This window comes from Zonotrichia leucophrys, chromosome 8 (genome assembly GCF_028769735.1).
Source record: "Zonotrichia leucophrys gambelii isolate GWCS_2022_RI chromosome 8, RI_Zleu_2.0, whole genome shotgun sequence".
Lineage (NCBI taxonomy): Eukaryota > Metazoa > Chordata > Aves > Passeriformes > Passerellidae > Zonotrichia > Zonotrichia leucophrys.
Genome location: NC_088178.1, coordinates 21516150 through 21539631, shown reverse-complemented (window position 1 = coordinate 21539631; position 23482 = coordinate 21516150). Strand labels below are relative to the sequence as shown.

General features: G+C 42.4%; 1 protein-coding gene across 3 annotated transcripts; it reads right to left on the bottom strand.

Annotated features, from left to right (window-relative positions):
* Positions 1 to 500: 500 nt before the first annotated feature.
* Positions 501 to 21635, bottom strand: AKR1A1 (aldo-keto reductase family 1 member A1). Of its 3 annotated transcripts, none has more exons than XM_064719758.1 (9): positions 21501 to 21635; positions 19174 to 19269; positions 12839 to 12958; positions 11002 to 11153; positions 8850 to 9045; positions 8056 to 8255; positions 6962 to 7034; positions 5938 to 6024; positions 501 to 2388 (listed from the first exon to the last, which is right to left on the bottom strand). In XM_064719758.1, the coding sequence occupies exons 2-9, from the start codon at positions 19261 to 19263 to the stop codon at positions 2323 to 2325; spliced, it is 984 nt and encodes a 327-aa protein (XP_064575828.1). In that variant the 5' UTR covers positions 19264 to 19269; positions 21501 to 21635; the 3' UTR covers positions 501 to 2322. The 3 variants fall into 3 exon arrangements, with proteins under 3 accessions (XP_064575828.1, XP_064575829.1, XP_064575827.1); XM_064719759.1 differs by lacking the exon at positions 21501 to 21635 and adding an exon at positions 21317 to 21342; XM_064719757.1 differs by lacking the exon at positions 21501 to 21635 and adding an exon at positions 19379 to 19571.
* Positions 21636 to 23482: the final 1847 nt, after the last annotated feature.

The following is a 23482-nucleotide window of genomic DNA, read 5'->3' as shown; positions in this document are numbered from 1 at the left end:
CCGTCGCGCGGGGCGCGCTGGGAAGTGTAGTGCCGGAGAGGGAGGCGGGGTCCCGCGGGGCATGCCGGGAAGTGCAGTCCCGCTCCCTCAGGCCGGCTGTGGGACCCCCTCAGCCCCGGCTGGAGCCCGCGAGGCTCTGGCACCCCGGCCCGGGCTCGGCCTCCGCCCGGGTGAACAGACCCCGGGTGTCTGCCCAGCTAACGCAGATGACATGAACACACGAGCAGGCAGGGCTGACATGGCCGCTGCCCTATCACAGCACAGTCCAGCACCGAGACCTCCAGGCTCTGCTATTTCAAGGTAAAAGTTCTCCAGCTTCAACCCTGCTTTGTCCCTCCCTGCAGGAACAGAGCTGGGAAGTGTGGGGTTCACAGAGTTACAGCATTCACGTGCTTTTCTTGGGAATTCTCCCAGCCCAATTAGGTACTCTTGCTCAGAGAAATAACTGGAGAAAGTTAATTGGGGCCTTGATATGAGGGAGGGAAAAAGTCTCAAAGTCATACAATGAGTACAGAATTTATTTAAACAAGCAAACATGCAAGTGAAACAAGCAAGAAAAACCACTGTCCTTGGCAGGATGACTGCAGTCTGCAGAGTGCCTTCAAAGTACAATTGCTTACCTAATGATTGCTACAAGAACCATATTCAAAGACACCATGTTTGAGTAGAACAATTAAAAAAACCAACAAGAATTTAATTTTCCTCAGGAGAAAATATCCATTCTAGTAAAGAATCCTTAATGAGGTGCAATGGCTTCCTGCACTGAGGCAAATTCATCAGGAATTAGGAAACATTTTACAAAGGACCAGCAGTTCCTGAAATTTTGCCTGCGGTTTACAAGGAGTGATAAATGGGTGTCACTCTTTTTTTTTTTTGCAGTTCAGCCGCACACTGCGAGGCCCAGGGCAGGAATTACCTGAGAAGGCTTTACACTCAAAATGAATGCATAGATCTGCTATAGGCCTATTGCAAATGAGGGTATCCAAATTAAAGTGTCTAATTCTTTAACTTTTGAACTATTTGATATACAAGACAATTTTTCTAATTGCTTGCTACTACTATGAGAAAAATTTAATCCTATTTAACAGGCAGAGAAAAATAAAGTGTTGATGTTTCTAAGGCCACAGAAAGTGTCACCACCAGAGCACAGGTAGGTACTAACACCTCATGCCCTTTGTGCTCAGATGACCAGCAATTCCTTAGGAGCCTGACACAAAAGAAAACTGTGCTTAGAGTTCCAAGGGTGCATCAGCACTCAGCAAATAGTCCCTGCCAGGGGAACACAGAGACATGGCCAGTAGGAAAACAGGCACGAAAGGCAAATGACTCACCCCGAGTTACCAGCAGCTCAGTGGTACAGCAGGAGACAGGAGCAGCTCTCCTCAGCATCAACCAAAGACACTTTTTGGCAGCAGCCAAAAATGCAACATTAAAACATTGGGAGTTCTGAAAGGTCTTCAGTCTTATTGTACAATTAGGAACTAATTTTGTGACCTTCCAGAACTCAAAATGGATGTCTTTGATAAAGAAACACTGGACAGCTTCACGGGAAAAGCAGGATGTTTTTCTGCAAGACTTGCTGAAAAGTTCTTGTGGTTTTTGTGATAGGATCAGAGCTGCTGTTAGAGCTGAAACCCAACACTGTGACAAGCAAGGTTTGCCCTGAAGGCCTGCTCCAGGGTCTGCTTTTATTCTGCTCAAATCTACAGGCAAATTAAAAGAAAGAGAAAATTGACAACTCTAGGTCCCAAAAGTACTATGAAGTGGATAAAAGCACTGGGCATGGCTGATTACTTGGTTTTAATGAATGGTTTATGGACATAGTGCAATTGCAGCACCTTTCACTTTATTCCCTCTGTAAAAAATTATTAATAAAGATATCAAAGTTGATGGCTGAGCAATTCTTTAGCCTGAAAAAACTTTCACACCTTCACCCTTTTTTTCACCTCATCATGGTAGCAACTGAAGTTTTCTAAACCGTTTCACAGTAGGAACCAAAGTAATTACCCAAAGTAATGCCCTTGTCTGATAACGATGTGTTTGGAACTTGACTTAGACTCCTTCACTCTTTATCTAATCTCTGAAAGATCTGATGCCTCCAGGAGCCAGCCAGCAGTCATTGTGATAAATCCACAAACTTTGGAACAGAAGCTACAGGATCTCCAGGCAGGAGGTGGATTAGAAGTAGTACATTGTAGGAAAACCCCCTTGGGAAGGAAGGTTTTAATTTGGACAGTGGCAACTGTCAAAAAATCGTGGCAACAATTACTCTGTGGAAAGGCAATTACTGGAGCATTACTTTAACACCTTATTTTCCAGCAGTTAATAGGGGTCATTGAAGGGGTAGTGGGGGTGTCCAGCATCTCTGGCTACAAGCTTTCCATCCACCTGTGAAATAAACAAGACAGACTCAAGTCAGAAAGATAAAATCCACTCTTAGTCCCAGTTTCAAATTCTCCATGATTTAGATTTCTAAAACTTTGTATCCCAAAAATCTGGGAGTACAGTTTTCAGCTTAAACATGAGATCTTCCCTCTACTCTCAGGTCCTCCTAGCCTTTCTTGAAAGAAAAGACACTTCTGTAGCCTAGAGCAAGAGTCTCTCACTGCAGAGACTTGAAGAATTAGATAAAGGGTAGTTAAAAGCCTTGTGCCTTGTAGGTGTTACTGAGTAAGAGCTGTAACATGCACACTTCAAACACGTTATTGGAGTTGGAGCCTTGTCCATGTTTCCATGATAGAGAAATGCTGGGCTGCCAATTTTAGAGATGGATAAGATGAAACACATTGAGAGGCTTGTTCAGGGTCATTTACTGAGGCATTAAAAGTGTCACTGAACTCCTTTTAGGAACATTTCCACAGAAGACCAACTTATCCAGCTGTAAAATGGGAGCACTGAAACCAATACTCACAGATAACCAGAGGCTTGGGCTGGCCCAAAACCAGACATGGCCATGCAGAAGTCTCAGCTCCTACATCCCACTTGCATTTATTTCTGTTGCACCAGGTCCATTGCAACACCCCCAACTTCCGTGTGGCTGAGGCAAAACCTCGTCTGTAACTTTTGGGCAAGTCTGGGTGCAGCACTGGCCCACAGCACACACCTCCCCACATGTCAGACAAGCACCATCCAGCCAAAACTTAAGTTAAACAGCTAATGCCCCAATAAAAGTTATATTAGAGAAATCCTTGATTTTATACATAAAAACGTGATGGGAGTGATCACTCGAAATGTTATGGGCACAGAGGAAATCACAGGGACTTCCAAACCAAGTATTAGCAAGTGTCCCATTAGCTTTGAATACAAAACCTGCCTTTCAAAGCGACTGGAATTCGTGCAATGAGCTGTTTAAATGGAAGGAGTCACCTGGGGGCACTGCAGAGCACAGAACGGAGATGTTACCGTGCAACATTTGACTAACGCTCCGATTAAAATAGACCTGCAATGAGGCCCTCAGCTGAAGGCAATCCTTAAAACAGGACAGAAGTGTCACAGCAGCTTCAGCTTTCCTCAAGTTCTCTTGAAAGCCAACAGCTGCCTCATGTTCCTAGAATTCATATTCTTCACTTCCCCCCCGCCAGTTCTGTCCCCCTGCATATTTGTCCACAAAGAACAGGCAAGAATTCTTGTTCACAGCAGGCCGAGACAGCAGCTGCCAGAAGCAATGTTTCACATCACTGATTCCAGTCTGCTCCAGGAATGTGAGAGAAATGGGGGGATAAAATCAGCAATGAACACACCTGCAGGTCAGCAGTAGCTAACTTTTAAAAACAGATCATGACGTGCTCACTACATTTCTCCTCTCCTGGCCTGACAGTCATTTAATTTTCACTTAAGTATATTCCTTGGTCGATTATGTTTCCAAAAGTTTGGATTTCAGAGTGGTGCAAGGTAAATTCCAAATTCTATCCAGATAATGAACAGTTAAAAGTATAAAGCAACTTTAATTGTCTACATGCAGTGTAATAGTCTCCCCTAAGGCTTTAAACACACAACGAGGAAGAGAGTGGCACAATTTTAAGAACTTGTGGCTATAGATCAATGAAGCAAAGCCAAGAAGAACTGCCTCATCAGTTATGATAGGAGCTCTCTTGTCACTGTCATATCACACTTTGAAATCCAGACACTAAGATTCATAGCAGAGATAGGCATGAAAGGTTAGACAGGAATTTTAATTCACAGTTGATGAAAATTCTTTCCAATAAACCCAGAAGGGATGGGCAAGAGACAAAAGGTTCCATTAGAGATGTTAGAGCAACAGAGCTGTGATTTAACTCCACTCATCTTTGCTTCTTCCTGTCTCATTATCTGACAATATGGCAATATCTTTGAAGCCCAGCTGCATCACACTCACCCTTTCTCAAGCTGCATGGGCTGCCACTTTGAACTGTATTTCATCTCTCCTTTGTGAATCCCTGTGATCTGATCAGGTCTCCCAGGTAACAAAAGCACATGAATTATCCCTGGCTCATTCAAGCCAGGCTACATTTAAATGTATTTTGCAGTTTCATTAACAAAACAACTTTGTTTGCAGCATGAATAGCAAAACACTTGAAAGAAGCATATTGTCAGCAGCAGGTGTGCTTGTCACTACCCCATTCTCACAGATCAGCAGCTAAGCTGCTTGTTTGGTGTACAGACTCCTGATCCATAAACACAGAGAGAATTTTGGCTGCAGGGATGTGAAGGTTTATATTTATGCACACATACAGTTAAAAGGATGGCCTTGAGGCTCATGTAAGCATGACAAACAGAGAAAGCTGTAACATGTATCTACCCTTGATATGAGACAATCATTCCCACACATTCACAGCTTCTTTTCTAATTTGGGCTGGTCACTGATATAGTCTCAAGTATTCAAAAAACCCACAATGATAAATCCTAGAGAAAAAGCTTTCCCCAAGGAATTCCTACAGCCAGCAGCCACTCCTGAAGGATAATTTACAGGCAAAGCACTGAAGAGGCCAGGCTATGCCTGACAGCTCCCACAATTGCTGAGATTTCCTGTATCTGTACAGTGTAGTGTATGGCAGAGAAGGGATAAATCACTTCAGATTCATTAGACCACAACTACAGCAACTTGTTACAGTTGCCATATCCTGGCCAGTGATGCACCACGGAACAGCAACAGCTTTCTGTTGTAAAGTCAGAAGCAGGACAAGAAGAAATGAGAAACACTATAAAGACAGGAGATAAGAAGGCATTGACTTGGCATTTTGCAATGAGGGAAAAGGAACAAGTTTAGTTCCTTTCACGTAATAAAGGAAAGACCAAGGGGACTTCAATGCTTACAATGCAGCAGCTTCTCTAAAAACAAACTGGCATCTGCTAGCACATGAGGTAAGGGTTCGTGTGATACAGTGAATTACTGATGCTAAAAGATGCTGCAGCAAATTAAAGAAAAATAGAAGAGCCTTATCCAAACTGCTTTCATAGAGAAAGGTCATTACAACAGATTCTGAAAAGGGGACGTGCAGCGGAGGGGAGGGGATGAATTCCCTGATGTGACGAAGCAGCAGCACCCTGAGTCTTCACTGATCTCAGAGGTTTTTGGTACGAAGCTGACAGTGACAGCTGGCACAAGGAGTACTTCTGGAGGAATGCCATGGAGCTTAGCCTGCTTGGACTTAGAAGAACAAATCAGCAGGAGTTTGGTGAGATTTGAAGATGGGAGTCTGACTTAAAGACCCATGGGAGTCAGTAATGAGAACTCAAGAGAGAGCCACCCATGTCCAGAACAGAGGACAAAAGTTTTCAACAAGCTGCCTTTTCTGTACCCAGCTTTTGAAAAATTCTTTCATCTTAGATACCGTAAGAAGATGCAGTGTTCTTATGAGTCAGTAGTTCTGATGGGAGCCCTAAAGAAACAAAACTGTAAAAATCCCAAGTGGTGGCCATATGCACATAATGAAACTATTAGAAAGACAAGAAATTTACCGTTATCATTGGCACGATGTAACGCCAGTTTTTATTCAGGTTTCCAATGTGGCTCATCTCCTCTTCTGTGAGGCTGAAGTCAAACACCTGAGAACAAAAGCCAGAGGCTTTATTCAATAACCATAGGTTGCCATCAGTTTGTTTTCTCCTAATAAATGTGAAATTGCAATTAAACTCATAGCAAACACCAAAGCAAAGGCTTAAAGTCTGAGCTGTTCACACTCCTTCCAGCTCTAAGCTTACACTGGTACTGCACAGTGCTCTGCCACTAAGGTAGAAAGTAGTGGGACTGTTTCTCACAGTAAGTGCTGCCTATTCAATAAATACTCTGTTTCCATGTAGATCTAAACCTCGAGCAACTGCAGAATTTATAGGAATTTGTTGAGATTTCTAGCAGCACACTACCTGCCAGAATTCGGATTAATGGGTGTAACAGTTACATGAACAACCCTTTACTTAAAAATGTAACCAGCCAATCTTTATAAAAAAAGATCCAAGGAGGTGATTCAGAAACATCCCTCAAGATAATTTAAAGTCAGGGTTTTCAAATAATTTCTGAAGTCTCTACTTCAGAGCAGAAGTGAACCACACTTACTCCTTCAGCATCACTAGAATGGCAGTTTGCTGGAGAAGTACTCACCAGTCCTCACTTGCAGGATAGAACAACTATTACTCATAAATGAGAGTCACTGAGCATAGTTAGAAGACTCCCTATTTCAATAAATTTGCGTCTCAAAAAAATTTAAGTACAGATTTTTCATTTAGACCTCTACAAAGTACATTCTTTACCTTCTGATAACAAGACTGTGCATGTGCACATTGCACACACACACACTGAGTTGCTTAAAACACATCCTTTGTTTTGAAAAAGCATCTTCACCCTCCCTGCCCAGCATGTGCATACATTGATGAACAAGTATGAACCAAGTGCCTCAGCTTGCTGCTCTGCAAGTTGTAGGACAGCACAGCAATTACTCACAGGGAAAGGGCATTTCTGAAACTCCTCTCCTCCATTTCAGCTTACCTGCAGATTCTGCTGAATGCGAGCAGGAGTGACACTCTTGGGAATGACAACCACTTTACGCTGCACTTGCCATCTGCAAGAGGAGGTGAGAGGCTTTGTCTGTGCATGCATCCAAGGACAATAAGTATTTATTTTGGTTGTGTAATAATCTCTGGAAGCAGAGATGCCACTTCTGTGAGATAAAAATCTCCACAGGAGTGACACAGTATTGCATTAGGACCTGGTGTACCCAAGCTAAAGCAAGACAGTAACAACTGAAATAATCAGAGAGGGGCACGTCTCTGATTAATGAAGCACTCAGGTTTCAACTGCTTTAAGCTAAAAGCCCAAGAAACGATCAGAAAAACATACTTAGGCATTTTAAGCAAGTTCTAACCTGACAATCACTCAGAAAGAAAATGAAAACCCAGATCCCTAAAGTGCCTGTCTAGTGGCTTGAGCACAAAATCTTGAACACATTCAGCTCTCTGGGTAACATACTACTGCCCAAGACTGTGGTAGTGACACTGGATACAAAGCCAGTCAAGAAAAATGAGGATAGAAATCCAGTTTTAGTTTACAAGGTGCTGATCACATTTTGGGTATCACTCAGTGACCTTGTTTTCTAATATCCAGTACCTGGCTATATAAAAACAAAACAGCAAATAGTTCTTCGGTGCAAAAGAGGCAAGTCTTTTCCTCAGCCCCTCTTCCTGGGAGCCCACCTGAGTGCAGCAGCAAGCACTAGAGGCTTCAGGGAACCAGCCAGATGCAAATTCAGTGGGGAGGACTCAGATGTGGTACACTGCTGCCTCAATTGTCCTACTGCTATTTCCCAGCAGAAAAGGTACTGTCCCAGCCATGGCAACAGTCCATGTGAACTATCTCAGACATGGATCCAGGCCCTGAATGGACCCCTCTGATCTAGCCTAACTGCCCTAAGGCAGGACCAACAACCAGTTTTGTAAAACAAGCACCAAGTGGGGTTTGCTTTTGACACTCCCTGTGATTTTAACCCTTCCTGACACACTTTAAGTAGATTGCTCCCAGCTTGTATGTTTTGCTTGACTGAAGGCTGAGTCCCAAACACCACCTCTCTCACAGTTATTCTGTACCTGAGGACGATCTGTGCAGGTGATTTGCTGTATTTTTCAGCAATTTTTTTGACCCCAGGTTCCTCTAGCAGCACAGGCTCATCCGGGTGTTTCCACATGCGATCCGGAGAGCCAAGGGGACTGTAGGCAGTGACCACCAGCCCTCGCTTCTGGCAGTGAGCAATCAGCTCATTCTGAGCTAGGTAAGGATGGCATTCCACCTGTTAAAATGACCCACAGTGAGTGGCTACAGAACAGATATCAACATACAATGAAACAAACAGGAAGTCAAGCACAAAAGAACCAAACATAGAAGTTCATTCCAGATTCCAGAAAACTTTATGAGGATAAGGTTTAAGTTAAGCTTAGTAACTCAAGTCACTACCAGGAGAAAGAAGTGTCTGGTGGGCTAAGCTTATACAAAACAAAGAACAGATCGCCTAAGCTTGTGCTGGACTTTCCCTTGGTACCAAACAATCATCCAACAAGCAAGGAATTTCTATGCAGTAGGGATTCAATTACTCCCTCACAATCTTTCCTTTTTACAGACTAAATTGTTCCTGACACAGAAGATGAACTCTTCCAAAGACCCGTTCATCTAAGCAGGTAAAAATGCCCACAGAACATGGATGTAGACTTCCTTTCCAATCTGTCTGGAAAGACAGCCTCTGTGTGCCTGCTCCTGCAGAGCTGGCTATATTCTTCCCAGAAAATAAGAAGCTGCACCTTTTGTGCTAAACACACGACATTGGTTTGCAAATTCTTCACTCTTATGGACAAACAGGAAAGTAATTTGTCTCCTTTATCCACCTTACCTGGAGCACAGCTGGCTTCACAGTAGCCACACTTAGCACATCATCGATCTGCCGACTGTTGAAGTTTGAGAGCCCAATGGCTTTCACAAGACCTTTCTCCACCAGTTTCTCCATAGCCTTCCAGGTCTCCTTGTAATCAATGTAGTCGTAACGCATGGTGTTATCGGGATTCTTTGGGAAGGGATTGTCCCCTCGTCTGCAGCAACAAAGGTGGAGTGTAAGTACACGCACCTAATTATTTTAGTTCTTCACTCAAAGAAATCTTCCTCATAGTAGTCCTAAAAGTTTCTACATAGTTTGAAGGACAGAGTACAAACTGAATTAATCTGTTCCATTCCATTACATGACTTAACCTATAAAAAGTTATTACACAACACAGTTGTTCCTACATAAAGTTGTTACACAGCACTTTGAAGTACTCACCTATACAGCAATGACTACAGAGAACTGATAAACCACTGATAAACCACTGAAAGCTGATAAACCACAGCAGCAGCTCTTGGCAGCACTCTTAGCACAGCTGATTTAGGGAGCAGCAACTCAGAGGGCAGCTTGAAGTTGCTACCACAGGGATCTGGGTTTAAGAGCTGTCTAGGAGAAACTGTATTCAAAGGATACTGGCCTTCCCATTCCCTCTGGATTCTGTAGCTGTGTCACTAGTCAATACAAGCACAGATTCTCCCAGAAGTCTTAACATGTACATGTTGTTTATAGGTTGGGTGTGTTTCCTTCCAATTAGTCAACACATTAAAAAAAAAAATATATATATCACCATAATTACCACAGGACTCAGCTAGCTCAGCAATGAGACTGTAACAGTGCTCTAGCTCAGCAGTGAATGGTGTGAGAAATGGCAGTACATGGGGACAAGGGGAGATGGTTCTTCATGTCACTGGTAAATCTAGAACCAAAAATAACTCTGAAAAACTTATGAGCTCCCAAGTCAGAAGAGAGTAATTTTCAAGACCTAAAGGCACTGTGATTTTCATCTGGAAATCTGTTTTAATTTTTCTGTAAATAACATTCCTTACCTCAGCCTCTCAATGCAACTGACATTATAAATAAGCATGCATTAAAACAGTTCCATAGAAATAATGGAAGACTGCAGAGTATACTGTTTCCAATGAGAAAAGAAATTAAACTGCTTTATTAGACTTTTTTAAAAGTCTAATAATGAAATGAAACTGCTTTATTAGTTTTGTCAACAATGTCACAGTACAATCTAAATTTAAATATTAGTACTATCTAAATGCACATTATTATTGGTGTTACGTGTCATTATCAAAGTAATGTCTGATGGGCTGTTTTTTTCAAGCAATTGAAAAGCAAACCTGTTGCACAACAGAAGGAATTTTTACAAGCTCTTCCTCCAGACCAGTTCTAGTTAAAAACACTTCCTCATTCTGTTATGCTGAGGAATATATTTATACTTTGAGCATCTTGCATCTTATCATTAGTGTATGAAATTCAGTTCATATGACAAGAAGGAGAAAAAACATTCTCAGATTTGCAGAACAGAGGCCTCTTAAACTGAAAGGGCTTGAGTGAAGACTCCATTCAAACCTTTGGCAAGGAGATTTATTCCTCCTGCCTTTTTGTTGATCGTTGTTGGGTGGGGAAACAACTACTTCCACATCTACAAGGAAACAGAGTATGGAACTGTGCTTCTCATGGGATTGTAGGATAAGTGCATTTAACACTTAACTGAAAAGCTTGCTTGTCTCTTATTTCCTCAAATCATAGAATTACTGCAATTTGTGTCATAAGAAGACAATTCACTTCCACCTCATACAGATACCACCACAATACTGCATGTGCTTGTCCACTCCAGTACAGTTAATAACTACAAGAGAAAAGTGTTGTCTTTATGAAGCACTTCATTCCCATTTTACAGATCAGTACAACTAAAGCACAAAGCAGTTATGGTTACCAGGTTAGGCCAATGGCAGAACCAAGAACACTTGCTACACTTCCCCAGTGCCTAGATGAAGACACTAGCCTGTTTTAAACTTTAAACACCGAAAAACACCTTGCAGGCAGCATAAACAGGAAGGAATTCACAGCTCAGAAAGAACATCCTCAGGATATAACCTGAGCCACTTATGTAAAACTGGTGTTTCTGCATTCTGTGCCCTCTGCATCTAGAACTTACTCAAAGGCATGAGGCCAGTGCATGAGGTACAGGTCCAGGTAATCCAGTTTCATATCTCCAAGTGTTTTCCTCAGTGCTGGCTCTACATCTTCTGGGTGGTGCTTGGTATTCCAGAGCTTTGATGTTACAAACAGGTCCTCCCTTTTAATAACCTTCAAGAAAGGAAGGAGACCATAATATACTGGAGCAAGTTCAGAAAGAGATTTGCAACAATTCCCAATTTGTTTTAAACAAAGAACAACTGAAGTTTTCTGGTTTGTTATGTTTTTTTTTTTTTTTAAAGGTAACACATAGAACCTTAAAATGAAACCTTTCAAAAATATACTGGATGAAGAAGAGCCAGAAAAATACACACAGTGGCAAGTCTTAAAGTATATCAAATACTTTAGCAATTAGAAGTTTTGAAAAGCAAAAAAATTTCTTTCCACATACTCACTCTTCCAAACCTTCCAATTCAAGGGTTAAAGCCATTACTAAGTGTGATGTGGTCAAAAGAAAGATTACTCAGCTTATTCATATGTAAATTTTCAAATTTCCATTTAACAATTCACATTTTCCAGGCTCAACCAGCTAACTTACTTTACTCATCACATGCTATAAACCAAGATTGCTTCTTGTGGAAAGAGCGTGGGAAAATAATCAGAAGATTCCCCAAATCTCTGCATTGGAGTTCCTAGGCTGTGGAAGGAACACACTAAAAACAGAGAGCTCTGTACCCTGTGCTGGTAGGGTAAGAACCAGAAATAAAACAATGGAGAACTGGTAAAAGTATCAAATGCAAAAGGGAGATCACACTGTGCAAAAAGAAGCACAGAATTCCATCAGAAAGGAGGCTTCTCACTGTCTCATGTCTGACAAAACTTCAGTCAAGTCTATTTTGAAGAATTTGGAATTATTAATTCCTTAGTTTCTCTCTTCCAACTATTCAATTATTTCTGTGTTTCACACAAGGATGTTGTGTTTAGAAGGAAGATATTTAAAAATTCTTTTTAAAAGAGTTTTGATTCAAATTCCAGTTTTAAGTTAGCTAGCTAATATGAACTGAACAAAATGCTTCCCATTGTTACCACACCTAACAGGGAGGAATCCCTGGGGAGCTGAAAACAGCCTCTCTCATGCACATAACAAAGAAATTGCCCTAAAGCCAAGGCAAGAGCAGCAGGAAAGCAAGAACATGAAAACTTCCTTTCCATGGGCTCTGAGGCTGTACAGGTTATCCTTTTGGCCCCTTCAGGGAATAAATTTAAGATTCCACCTCAGCTCATGCATAGGAATGCCTGTCACATGACATTATACTTAGGCCTCAAACTCTCAGGTGCAGATCTGGAGTCACATTCATAAGACTTTCACATGGAATCACTGTTTTAAAAAAATTTTAATTCACCACATTTACTCACTTATATTTTATCTATAACAAAAAACCTACAGTAGATATTTTATCAATAAAAAAAAAAATTAAATTTGCTGTGGCTATCTCCCATTGCATGCTAGACTGGAAAGTCAGGGTAACTTTTCATATAAATATTTTACATTATAACTAATGATTCTGGCAACCCCAAATTGGGATACTTTGTTAGGAGAAAAGGAGCAGGAAGAGGAAAAAAAGACACCACCACAAGCATTTTTTGTAGCTTCCATCCAAATATCCCTGACAATCTTTCTTCCCCATGACAGCCAGGAGGGTTCTAAGGAGAGAAAGCCCTGTTTCATGCCTTCTCCTGATAAACAGCAAACAGCTGGAGGAGAGCAGCAGGCAAAGGCACAGCTGTGGCCCTGCCAGGGGACAGCTGTAACCGTGGCACACACACAGCGGGCAGGGCAGCTCCTGCGCTCTCACCTTGCTGGGCCCCACGCACTCCTGCAGGGCCTCCCCGATCTCGGCCTCGTTGCTGTAGGCGGCTGCGCAGTCGATGTGGCGATAGCCCGCGCTGAGGGCGTGCTTCACTGCCTCCTTCACCTGCAACACAGACACACTGCCCATCAGCCACTGAAATGCCATGTGGCACTGGGGAGAAGGTAAAGAATGCTGAGAGACCTGGTGAGGAACACCCCCCAAAAAAACACAGATTTGTATAAGGTCATGAGATTCAAACACTCAGGATCTGGCGTCTCTGTGGCACAGTCCTTAGCAGGGAAGAGCAAACTGCTGGCAGGCACTCCAAGAGGAACAAGAAAATGGATCATGCACACAGGGCCAGCATGCAAGAATGCAGCAGGTAGAACAAATCCCTACTCTTCACTACAGTTGTTACAGTTTTCTTAAAAAATGAGCTATACGAAGCAGTTTTCAAATAAGTCATGGCTCAGGAAGACATTTTCTGACCAAAGTGACAAATCAACATCTGTCAGACTTGGAATATACTTCCTCTTGTCCAGTAAAGAGAGAGTCTGGCTTTTAACTCCAAAATCACCACAGTTTGAGTTTGGTTCAGCCACTCACTCTTAATTACCAAGACAATGCTCTTTTATGGAATGTTTTTCTTTCTTGTCTCATAATTGCACAACAGCAAAAGTCATACTGCTGGGATACTCCTGATGATGCTCACAACTTTACATTCTGCTTTCAACATTGCTGACAAGGTGTTGCCAACAGCAATACAACTCTTGCTCCCTACTGTCACATAAAAGCCAGAATGGTTTTGGAAACCAAGGCACTTTACTTCAAATCTGCTTTCGAAAGCTCTAATGAAGCACAAGCTTCACAAATATCTTCTCATGGGGGCCTCAGATATGGAGCAAGTCTAGAAACCAGAAGGAAACACAGAATGGCATCTTTGTGAGGACTCCTAAGGAGCTTTTGAAAAAAGACTTTCTATAAATGATTGTGCAAGAATGAAGAATTACTACAGTTGCCAGTGTAATCATCATCTCCCATTAGGCTGATAACCATTTAGTAAAATCTCTTTCATTTAACTTCCAGTGGACAGTTAGCACACATTCTCTCTTACATCTGTCCTTCTGAAATACTACAGAAAGAATAATAAACCCCATCTGTACAGTGATTTCTGTACATTGTACCTCACTAACTTGTCTCTCAAGACCAAGACCGTGGGAGACTGTAAATTACTCTGTATAAGGCTTGATGCAATAGGGCCATAAATGTTAAGTGAGATCACACCTCTCTTGGCATGAGATTAAAAATATATATTGACAAAAGCTAGAGGGCTACTTTGATTCAAAACTTAAAGTACCAGCATTTTCCAATTTAAAGCTGACAAAATTAGTAATACCAAGCAAAGGTGTTTATAGTCCTGCTTTCAGATGCTACAAAAAGGCAATGGAGAATCAAATGTGAGAGCTCTCTCCTGCTGGTGGATTTGATTTGTTTTTCTTGTCAAGAAGTGCAGTAAAAGCAGACACAGGATATTCTGACTACATTCTTTGGCATTTTGAGAGGAAAACTGGAGTGTAGCTCAGTTTCCCTTAGCCAGGATGACAAAGCACTTCTATTACAGCAGTGAACTCCTCCTTTCTCTAGCAGGATGGCACTTACAGTCCTTGTTTCACCTGACAAAGACATTTCTCAGGTCACTACAAAATCAAGGGCAGGGTAATTCTGAAATCACTTGAGACATAGTAAGGGCTTTTAGGACTCAGTATCTATCCTCCAAAAAGGTGAGATTTGTGGAGAGGGACAGAAAAAAATGTTCTGTGTCTGGAATCCCTTATTTCCTGTATCACATTAATACTCTTTTTAATCAAACAGGCACAAGGTTTACCATAAATGAAAGTAGGCACCACTCACAGAAAAACAGAGATAAAGCACTCCAAACATGTCTCTGCAAAGAGATCAACAAGAGGCTGGATTTTTTTTATCAGCATGTTTTGAGAAATTTCTAGCACTGAAGAACTGGGACTGATAACTTAAATAAGGTTTGGAGCTGACAAAAATATTCTGTATTTGGGTAAGCTATTCCCAGCCTACTAAGACATTTCCATGTGAACTGAGAGCTCCTGTTCCACACAAAAGGCAAACAATCAAGAGGAAACATGCAAAAACAAAGGCATTTTTGGAGGGGAAAAATAATAACATATAGATGTAAGTTTTAAAAAAGTACTTTTTTTAACAAGAAGGTCTGTATTTTTGAGATTAACTTTACAGAGGTATATGTATTTCATGGTAGGGGGTAAAGAACAAAAACACAACAGAGGCAGTTGAAGATATGCCTTTAAGTATTTGTTGTTGTGAAGTACAAATACCCAAAGGATCCTTCAAACTTTCCATATATTCTTTAGTTTAGCCTGTCAATACTGCTATGAAAGGAGCAATTTGTGAGTTTACTTTGCATTAGGCAAGTTGAGTCACAAAAGTGACTCAAGTGACTCACCAATCCATCCCCACAGAACTAAAAAGTTAGGTCTTACTAAAAGTACATCTGAATGGATCTTTTGACATCTTCCGATCTACCATCAAGGCCCTCAGCTGGGCAGAGAAAATCCAGACCACTCCCACACACATTTATCATAGCCCTTCTTGTGACAGGCAGTCTATTCCAATGCTCTGAAATCTTTCTGCTCAAAGTCTTTTAAATGACTCACCAAGATGGCCCTGATGCCACATCCCATTCCTCCCAGTGATGAAATTCACAGCTTGCCCTTGTGAGGGCTTTTCCCACATTTGCAAAGTGCACAGCTCCTCTCACAGCTCTCTTGACCACATAACTGCAGGTGCTTTTCTCTTTCATCACAACTTACCTTTCCCAAACTTTGCATCTCTGTTGCTGCTGTCTCATCAGCTGTTTCATGTCTTTCTTCAAATGGTTTGCCCCAAAACAGACACAGGTATTGCAGTTGGAGCCTCGTTCTCCTTCACTTTATAGCAAAGTCCAAAGAACTACACTCCCATTTAAACATCCCAGTAAGGGACTTGGCCTTGTCACCCACCTTCTTTTGAAGATGGATGAACACAATATCAGTAGCAGATTCAGATACAATCTGTAAGTCCCCATTAATTATAATATTCATTATAAATTTCCAGTTCTTCAATTTGCTTCTCCCAAGGTTAAAAAACTAACAAGCCATCTTTATACTTCCAGGCAACATACAGTTCAAGTGACCCAGGAGCCTCTTGTGCACAACCCCAAGCTATTATGAAAAGATTTCCACTCTTTACAGTTCAATACTACTGGGAAAGAAAAGGCTCTGACCAGCCACCCCTGCTTCCTGCGAAGTTGACACATTTTAGCAGTTATTTTGCTGAGAGGAAGTAGGAAAAAACCAAACAATCACAATCAGTGCACGTGATATTCAGATGCACTGTGACCAGAACCAAGTGTTGCTATATCACAGTTTCTAAAAATTGCACTAAAATTGGCTGAAAAGGAATTCACACCATGAGATAATGCCAATTTAAAAGGTGGTGTTCCCTAAAATAAAGAGGTTTGCCTCTTATCCTTCACATATTGAATATAAGCCCCTTCCTTAACAGCAGTGAATTTTTTTGTGCCTGTAACCAGGATTCTCTGTACTAGCAAATTTCAAGAACTAAGCATTCTCCCCCGAAGCTGCAACCCTGTCACAAGACACCCTGTCTGACTGGTTTTCTGAGGTGCACTTCTCCTCAGCTTTTCCAAGGTTTCACACAGAAATACCAGCCCTGTGTCTCCCTGTCCCACAGAACCAGCCTCTGCCACTCAGGTTAGGCTGCTCATCAGGTGGGGATCAATCCTCCAGGTTGAAAGCATGGCTCACTTCAGAGAAGAGAACAAAGCATTAAAGGATTACAGCTAATCCAGCTGCAATATCAAAAAGCACAGTACTGATATTCTTGATGCTCCTGTCTGAATGGATTTCTCTTTGAACAGATTCATGCTGCCAGTTCATAAACTTCTGTGCTCCCTTCCATTCAACAGCCCTCCATCATATTCCTATGGAAACATGCAAAACAAATTTCTCTTCTAGCATTTGATCATGTAAAACACAAAACATCCTATTACTTTATACGGTGTCAATCCTATAAAATCCTTTCAACATGGAATTAGATTCAATTATTTTCCCCCTATTAATATCTAGGAAACTGGGACTGCAATGACACCTTTGTACTGGGCTGCTAAGATCTGTCTACAAGGTCAAGGTTTGTTTACACTCAGGAACAGTAACAGCAGTAATAAAGAAATTACTCAAGCTTGGCAAGGGAAAGAATTACAATCTGCAAAATACTTACCCAAAATAATTTAAAAGCCATCCATTTCCACACTTACTTCTAATGCAGCACTTGAACAAAAGAGCTGTTGATAAATAGCCTCTACTTGGGAAACAGCTAAAGCAAATTTAATCAATGCTAATTCTTCTGCTTCTCTGGGTTTTTGGCCCCCTAGTCTTTAATTCATAATAGCAGTTATTATCCCTAAACTACATCATGTCTTTTTAAGGGTAAATCATCTGGACACTGCCAAATTGCTACTATGCCCCTGAATTTTCAAAAGTGGTAAGCAGAAATTCATTTATTCCACAGGAATAGCAGCAACTTCTGTAACTCTGGCCCTTTCCATTGCACTTCCTAGATTTTGCCTTCAATACATTCTACAAGGAAGTCTTTGAAGACAGAAGATATTCCAAAGAAGTGACTCCCAGTAACTTCCAAGGAAACACAGAGAAGATGGCTGGATCCTTGTGGGGTTCAGCTTCCAGCTGATTATGGCAAAATCCAACTGAATTAGGTTTAAATTATGCACAAACAGGATCTGTCCTGCTTCTAAAGCCACACGTTTCTCAGAACAATTAGTTCACAGAATAAACAACACATTCATATTTTGCTTGTTTAGTTTCAGACATTTGCTTTAGACAAAGCATATTTAACTGCTTTGAGTGCACAGAAATTCATTCATTAAGTTTGTGCATGTTAACAAACTTAATTCAGCTGCCATTTGATGTTTTAAGTGGCAAAGATGCACATTCACCCTTTTCCTCATTTAAGAGGTTGACTGAGCTCTCACACCAACTCAGCTTCCACATTAGTACAACTATTCCCAACAGATCCACTGTCCTGACAGCTGTTTGGACAGGAAAGCCCACAGTAAAATGGCTCTGAATAGATTTAATTTTCCTAGCTTGTTTCCCACCTTTTCCTCTAGCTGGCACAAGAGAATTGCACATCTTGAGAAGAGTTTTAACTTTCCCTCTCAGTCATGAGAACAATGTCATTCAACATGCTCCAAAAACATCATAAAGCTCACACAGGACTAGCAGTGAGACATCCATTTACTGCACAGACATGCAGTGGTGTGCATAATCCAGAGAAGCTGTGGATGCCCCATCCCTGGAAATGTTCGAGGCCAGGGTGGATTGACCTCTAAGCAACCTGGTCTAGTGGAAGGGTCTCCCTGCCCACAGCAGGGAATTGGAACTAGATGGTCTTTAAGGTCTCTTCCAACCCAAACCATTCTGTGATTCCACAATTCTTTGAATACCAGCTAGGAATTCCACCAAGCTGTGGACATTACCTTTCACAGGAAGTACATACAATTTCTTCCCTAAAAAATGTATCTTTTAGCTAAATGAAAGAGATAGAAAAAGACAGACAAAGGGGAGAAGCATTACAATAGCAGGCACACCATGGAGCACATAAACATTCCCACAGACTGTTTGTAGTAACACACAGAATTGTTTCTAAGTGTGGTGTTTGCCAATTCACTGCATTCAGAAGCAGAGTGAATGTCTAATGATACATGAGCCTTCTTATTCTGAAAGCAGGCTGACCCAAGCAAGTTCTTTGTTTTCCTGCTAACCATTGGCTGGCTGCTGGAACAGGACTTATTACAAGAACAACTTGAGTTTCTGCCTCCCAAAATAATGCTTTCTGCTGAGTCATCAGCCTAAGCCAGAGGGGTGTCTGGTCAGACTGGCAGCCTGAGGACTTGCCAGTGGAAGAGTCCAACACCATGTTATAGAAACACCATTCACTGGTCTTCTTCTGGGTTTATGTCCCAGAGCTCCACTGCCCAAGGCCAGGGCTAACAAGTCTGAAGGGATCTTCCTTTCTGGAAAGATCTGCTATCTTTGTGTCTTAGGCCTTAGTCAGGCACATATACATACATTCAACTTCAGCAGACTCAAGACTAGAACAGCTCAAGCAAAGGATCCAGGCCTCAGATCTGGGACCTTCAGAAAAAGTGCACAAACACAAGCACACATGCTAGTTGAGAGCACAGTATCCTACTGTTCCCTACTTACTTGGCCACGGTCACTTTTCCAAGTTCCCAGTCCCACCAGAGGCATCTTCTGCCCAGTGTGGAGTGTAACGAAGTCACACGTCGCAGGCATTTTTGCCTAAAGAATAAAAAGAACAAAGAGTTTTGCAGCAATTATTTAAGTTGCAACAATTTACCTTTTCTGCTCACAGTGGCCAAGCTTTTTCATCAGCGAAGGAAGGGCTTACAGCATGTCCCAACATCCTCACAATCTATGTTTCTGCTTAAACAGTTAAAGAGAAAGTGCATTCAGGATGAGCTCCAAAGCTGGCTAGCAGATGTCAGTTACTTCCCAAGCTCTGCTGCATCCAAACTCATGAACATTATTTGTTTAAAAACAAAAAGCAACAAAAATAACCAAGAGTGGAAGAATGCAATGTTAGTTACATCTGACTGTGTAGGAGGAATGGATGTTTTCAGAGTTCAGCATCCACATAGCAAAATAGGTCTGCCTTCTCAGTATTGTCGTTTTCGTCACATAATTAGGTCCCAGCTGATGGATGTGTTCACACAGAGTTTATGCTTTCAACTTCTTGCTCAGCTTCTCAAGCCACACTTTTGTAGATTTAATAGCAGACACCAGATAGCACACTTGTTTTTCAGAGGGACATACAAGAGCAGTTGGAGTGATCCTGACCTGAAGGCCATTGTACACCAAGGGGCTGGAGACCCCTGTGACAGTTAACCTGAGTAGGTCCAGGCTCATCTTGTGCTGCACTTCACGCCCAGCCTGGTGCTGTGGGATGCACAAGCTGCAGGATAAGCTCAGTAGCAACCTGTAACAGGAGTCTGCACTTTGTACCTGCAATTATGCTACCTATGTGTCCTTGCCTTTATCTAAAATTGCAGGAAGTTCTCCTGCAAGCATCCTTTCTGTCTGACAGCAGAAGTGATGAATAGAGGTGTTTTCTTGTAAAGAATCCCTAGCAGTTCAAATGACCAAAACAGGGTAACCCCTGCTATGGACAGGGTTTGCACACTGTGCTGTGAGAGATCTGCCCAATGCTGCACAAGCTGGGGCTCCCAGCACTTGAAGGGATGCACAATTATCAACACTCTCCTCCTTCTTTAAAGGGTTAGCTCTAAACCACATCATTGGAGATTATACCTTAGAGTCTGAGTGCCCTTCTGGTCAGGATTGTAATGGGCCAACACCTCCTGGTGCAAGGCAATCATTGCACTAAACTAACAGCCCTGGATTTTTACTGAGCTAAGTCCAGCTATTGGTGCTGAAGATAATCACTGGTGAACCAAACTGCAGCTGTACATCTGTTTTATTGGGGTAGGAGGTCAGAGAAGACAGGGTGATGGTGCCAACAGTATGCTCTTCTATTCTGAACCCGCACAGCCATTTTGTAGCCAGCTACATGCAAGTGGGTGCTGTTCACCTGAATTTAGTCGCCTAAATAAAAACATCTTTTTGCATCAAGCAACACAACTAAAAATGCAAGGCTTTTTCATTCACTTTGGTCTATAATACAAATAAGATACCAACTGTATGCTTTACACAACCATGTTATGCAATCATCTTAAAGGTAAGAGTTCAGCCCAGAAGACAAGGTACACGTTTAATCGGTAACTAGCATCAGCACATTTTTAAGAACCATCTTGCTTCAGGATTGGACATTAACACCAGAGAGAGATTTGAACTATAGCCTCTGGAAGAATGGAACACATCAGAATGGCAGACACTGGAAAAAAATATGTTAATTAATACTTTCCACTTAGATTCTTCCCTAAAATAGGGAATTTAGGAGAATCGCACTTATGATGCTAGCCGTAATTATTCAGTTCATTAAAAAGTTGAAAACCTCTTCTTAGAAGGGCAGAGATAAAAACAAACATAAAAGCAAACCAATTCTGGACAAGTAAGATATGGTTATGGCTTAGCATCACCAACCTACTGTCACATTCACATAAAGGGATTAAAGCTCAGAGTAACTTAAGGACAGTGTAAGGCTGGGAGGATGCATCAATAACCACAGTAATGCAAACTACCCCTGTTCATCAACCCACAGCTACAGCTCATTTTAACCTAAAGCAACGAGTCTTCAGCAGTAAAGCAACCATAGCTATGCATGCCATTAATATGTATAGATATGTAAATAGGTATATATTAGCAATACTTAAATCGCTGTAACTGAGCAGCTTCTGCCGCACAGATCAGGGGTAACCCCTCCGCATTTTGGCACCCCCAGAGGGAGAGAACGCGCCCCCCTGCCCCTTATCGGGGCGGCGCAGGGCGGGCCCGCCCGGCGCGGGAGGGCTGATACGGCGGCCCCGCAGCCCCCGTAGCGTTCCCGCACTCACCGCCGGTACCGACCGCTGCTGCCGCCGTTACTGAGGCTGCTGCTCCCGCTGCTGCTCCCGCTGCTGCCCGGCCCTTCCGCTTCCGCCGGGAACGCGCCCCGGGCCGCGGGCTGGGGCAGCGCGGGTGCCGCTGACGGGTTCAAATGTGAAAGTCCATCCGTGGGGGTTTAGCGGGGCTGAGCTGCCCGCGTGGCTCTGCCCCCGGCACTGACCCGCTCCCCGTAACTCATCGGGCCCCCGGCACCGACCCGCTCCTGTTTCTCTTCGGGTTTGTCCCGCTGATCTCCCGTGCCCTCCCGGCCCGGTTCCCGTCGGGAAGCTCGGGCAGCTCCAGCCTCGCCGCTCCCGCCGAGCGGTGAAGCGATAAATGCGATGGGCTGCACCACACGGGGGAAAGCGACAAAAGATAACCCCGGCCCATAAATTCGACAAGAAGGGTTTGCATCTCCCCGACTGCTGTTTGTCGCGGCCTCTTGAAGCCTTTTCTACTTGTAGGAAGACCGAATATACCCAGTTTTATTTGCAGACCTATATAACAGGAATCCAGGGAAAGTGAAAGGCTGATTGCACTCGCTTTGCTTCAGCTTTTGTGCGCTAAGGTGTATAGAGAAGTTGCACTTTCCGAGAAGGCTGGGGCTCCTGGAATTCATTTCCTTGTTTGCTCGGGACCGCAGTGAGATTAAAGCAGGCTGGTTCAGCTGAGAGCTTTCACTGCTGCCCCAGGGACAGCCCTGCTACTGTGAAGTCAAACCCTTCCGCTGAAACAGACTTTGGCCTGTAATCGAGAATCAACTGTGCACCCAATCTTAAACATAACTAAAAACTGATAATCAGCTTTGACTTTTACTCCAGGATTCCATCTTTACAAGCAATTTATAAAGATTCAGAACTTAGAGGAAGATTAGATCAGAAATAAGACAATTGATACCTCTGGTGGGGCTTTGAAGAGCCTGTTACTTATTTCCAGAGAGATAAATCTGCTGCATATTCTGTCTTTGCTGTTCTGACTTGAACTGCTCAGGAGGCTTAAAGGTACAAAGGTCAATTAATCCCTTGAGTATGCATGCAACCACATTTTTCTGTTGCACAGCCTGTTTTGACAAAGTAAAGGAAAGTGGAAGAAAAGTGCAAGGACAAGGCAACAATTATAAGTAACGGGAAGCAGGAAATGAAGGAATAAAGGGGGAGAAACCACTGCTGAGTTTGATTTATTTTTATGAAGACCATGGCAATCATATCCATTTGAAAATCCACAATCTTCAAGCAGTAAGAAGGTTCTTGAACTATGTAAATCTCACATATGAAAACTTTAACAAACCTCAGCCTCCAGTAATTTAATAGGGGAGTAAAAGAGAAAAGGTAAAAAAGACTAAAACATTTTGTCATCAAAAGACAGTGATTACCCAAACATACAGTAATAGCCTGCTAATTGAAAAAAAATATGCAGAGAAGAGGCAATTTTGACCTAGAAATAGAATCTTCACTTGATTCAAACAAGGAAAGCTAATATGTGTGTTTTATATTTAATTACATGAAGTTATTTTCATTAAAATGGTTATGCACCAGCTGCTTGTGCATAAATGCCCCATGTTGCTGACTTGTCAGCTGACTTTCTGCACATATTAAATTGAATTGTCCCCACATGGCCAGGACTCGACTCTGACTGTGCCTCTGGTAGTGCCATGCGTATGTAGGAGGTTTGGTACACTCAGGACTCGGTGGGCTTTTGGTCCATGCAGTGATGAACTCCACAGGGAATGTGTGGTGTGTCCCAACCCGCTGGCTTTTGAGGGCATACAGGGACTACCTCTGCTGTGTGCTCCAGGGGCGTGCCCAGTGTTGCCAAATCCATTACTATTCCAGCTAAGTTTATCTTATTCTGGAAATCTTTGATACTCTTACACAAAATCATTATCAATTGCATGGAAACCCAAATGTGTGGTAATGTTCTGAAACAGGTCCAGTTTCTTTGCCTTTCTTTT

What these genes read in the sequence shown, in the direction of transcription:
- AKR1A1 (XM_064719757.1), bottom strand. An exon ending in GGAAAAGTGACCGTGGCCAA is followed by an intron (nt 12,959 to 19,173) that starts GTAAGTAGGGAA and finishes TCTGTGTTGCAG; the next exon opens with GTGAAGGAGGCAGTGAAGCA. An exon ending in CACTGGCCTCATGCCTTTGA is followed by an intron (nt 9,046 to 11,001) that starts GTAAGTTCTAGA and finishes TTGTTGCTGCAG; the next exon opens with ACGAGGGGACAATCCCTTCC.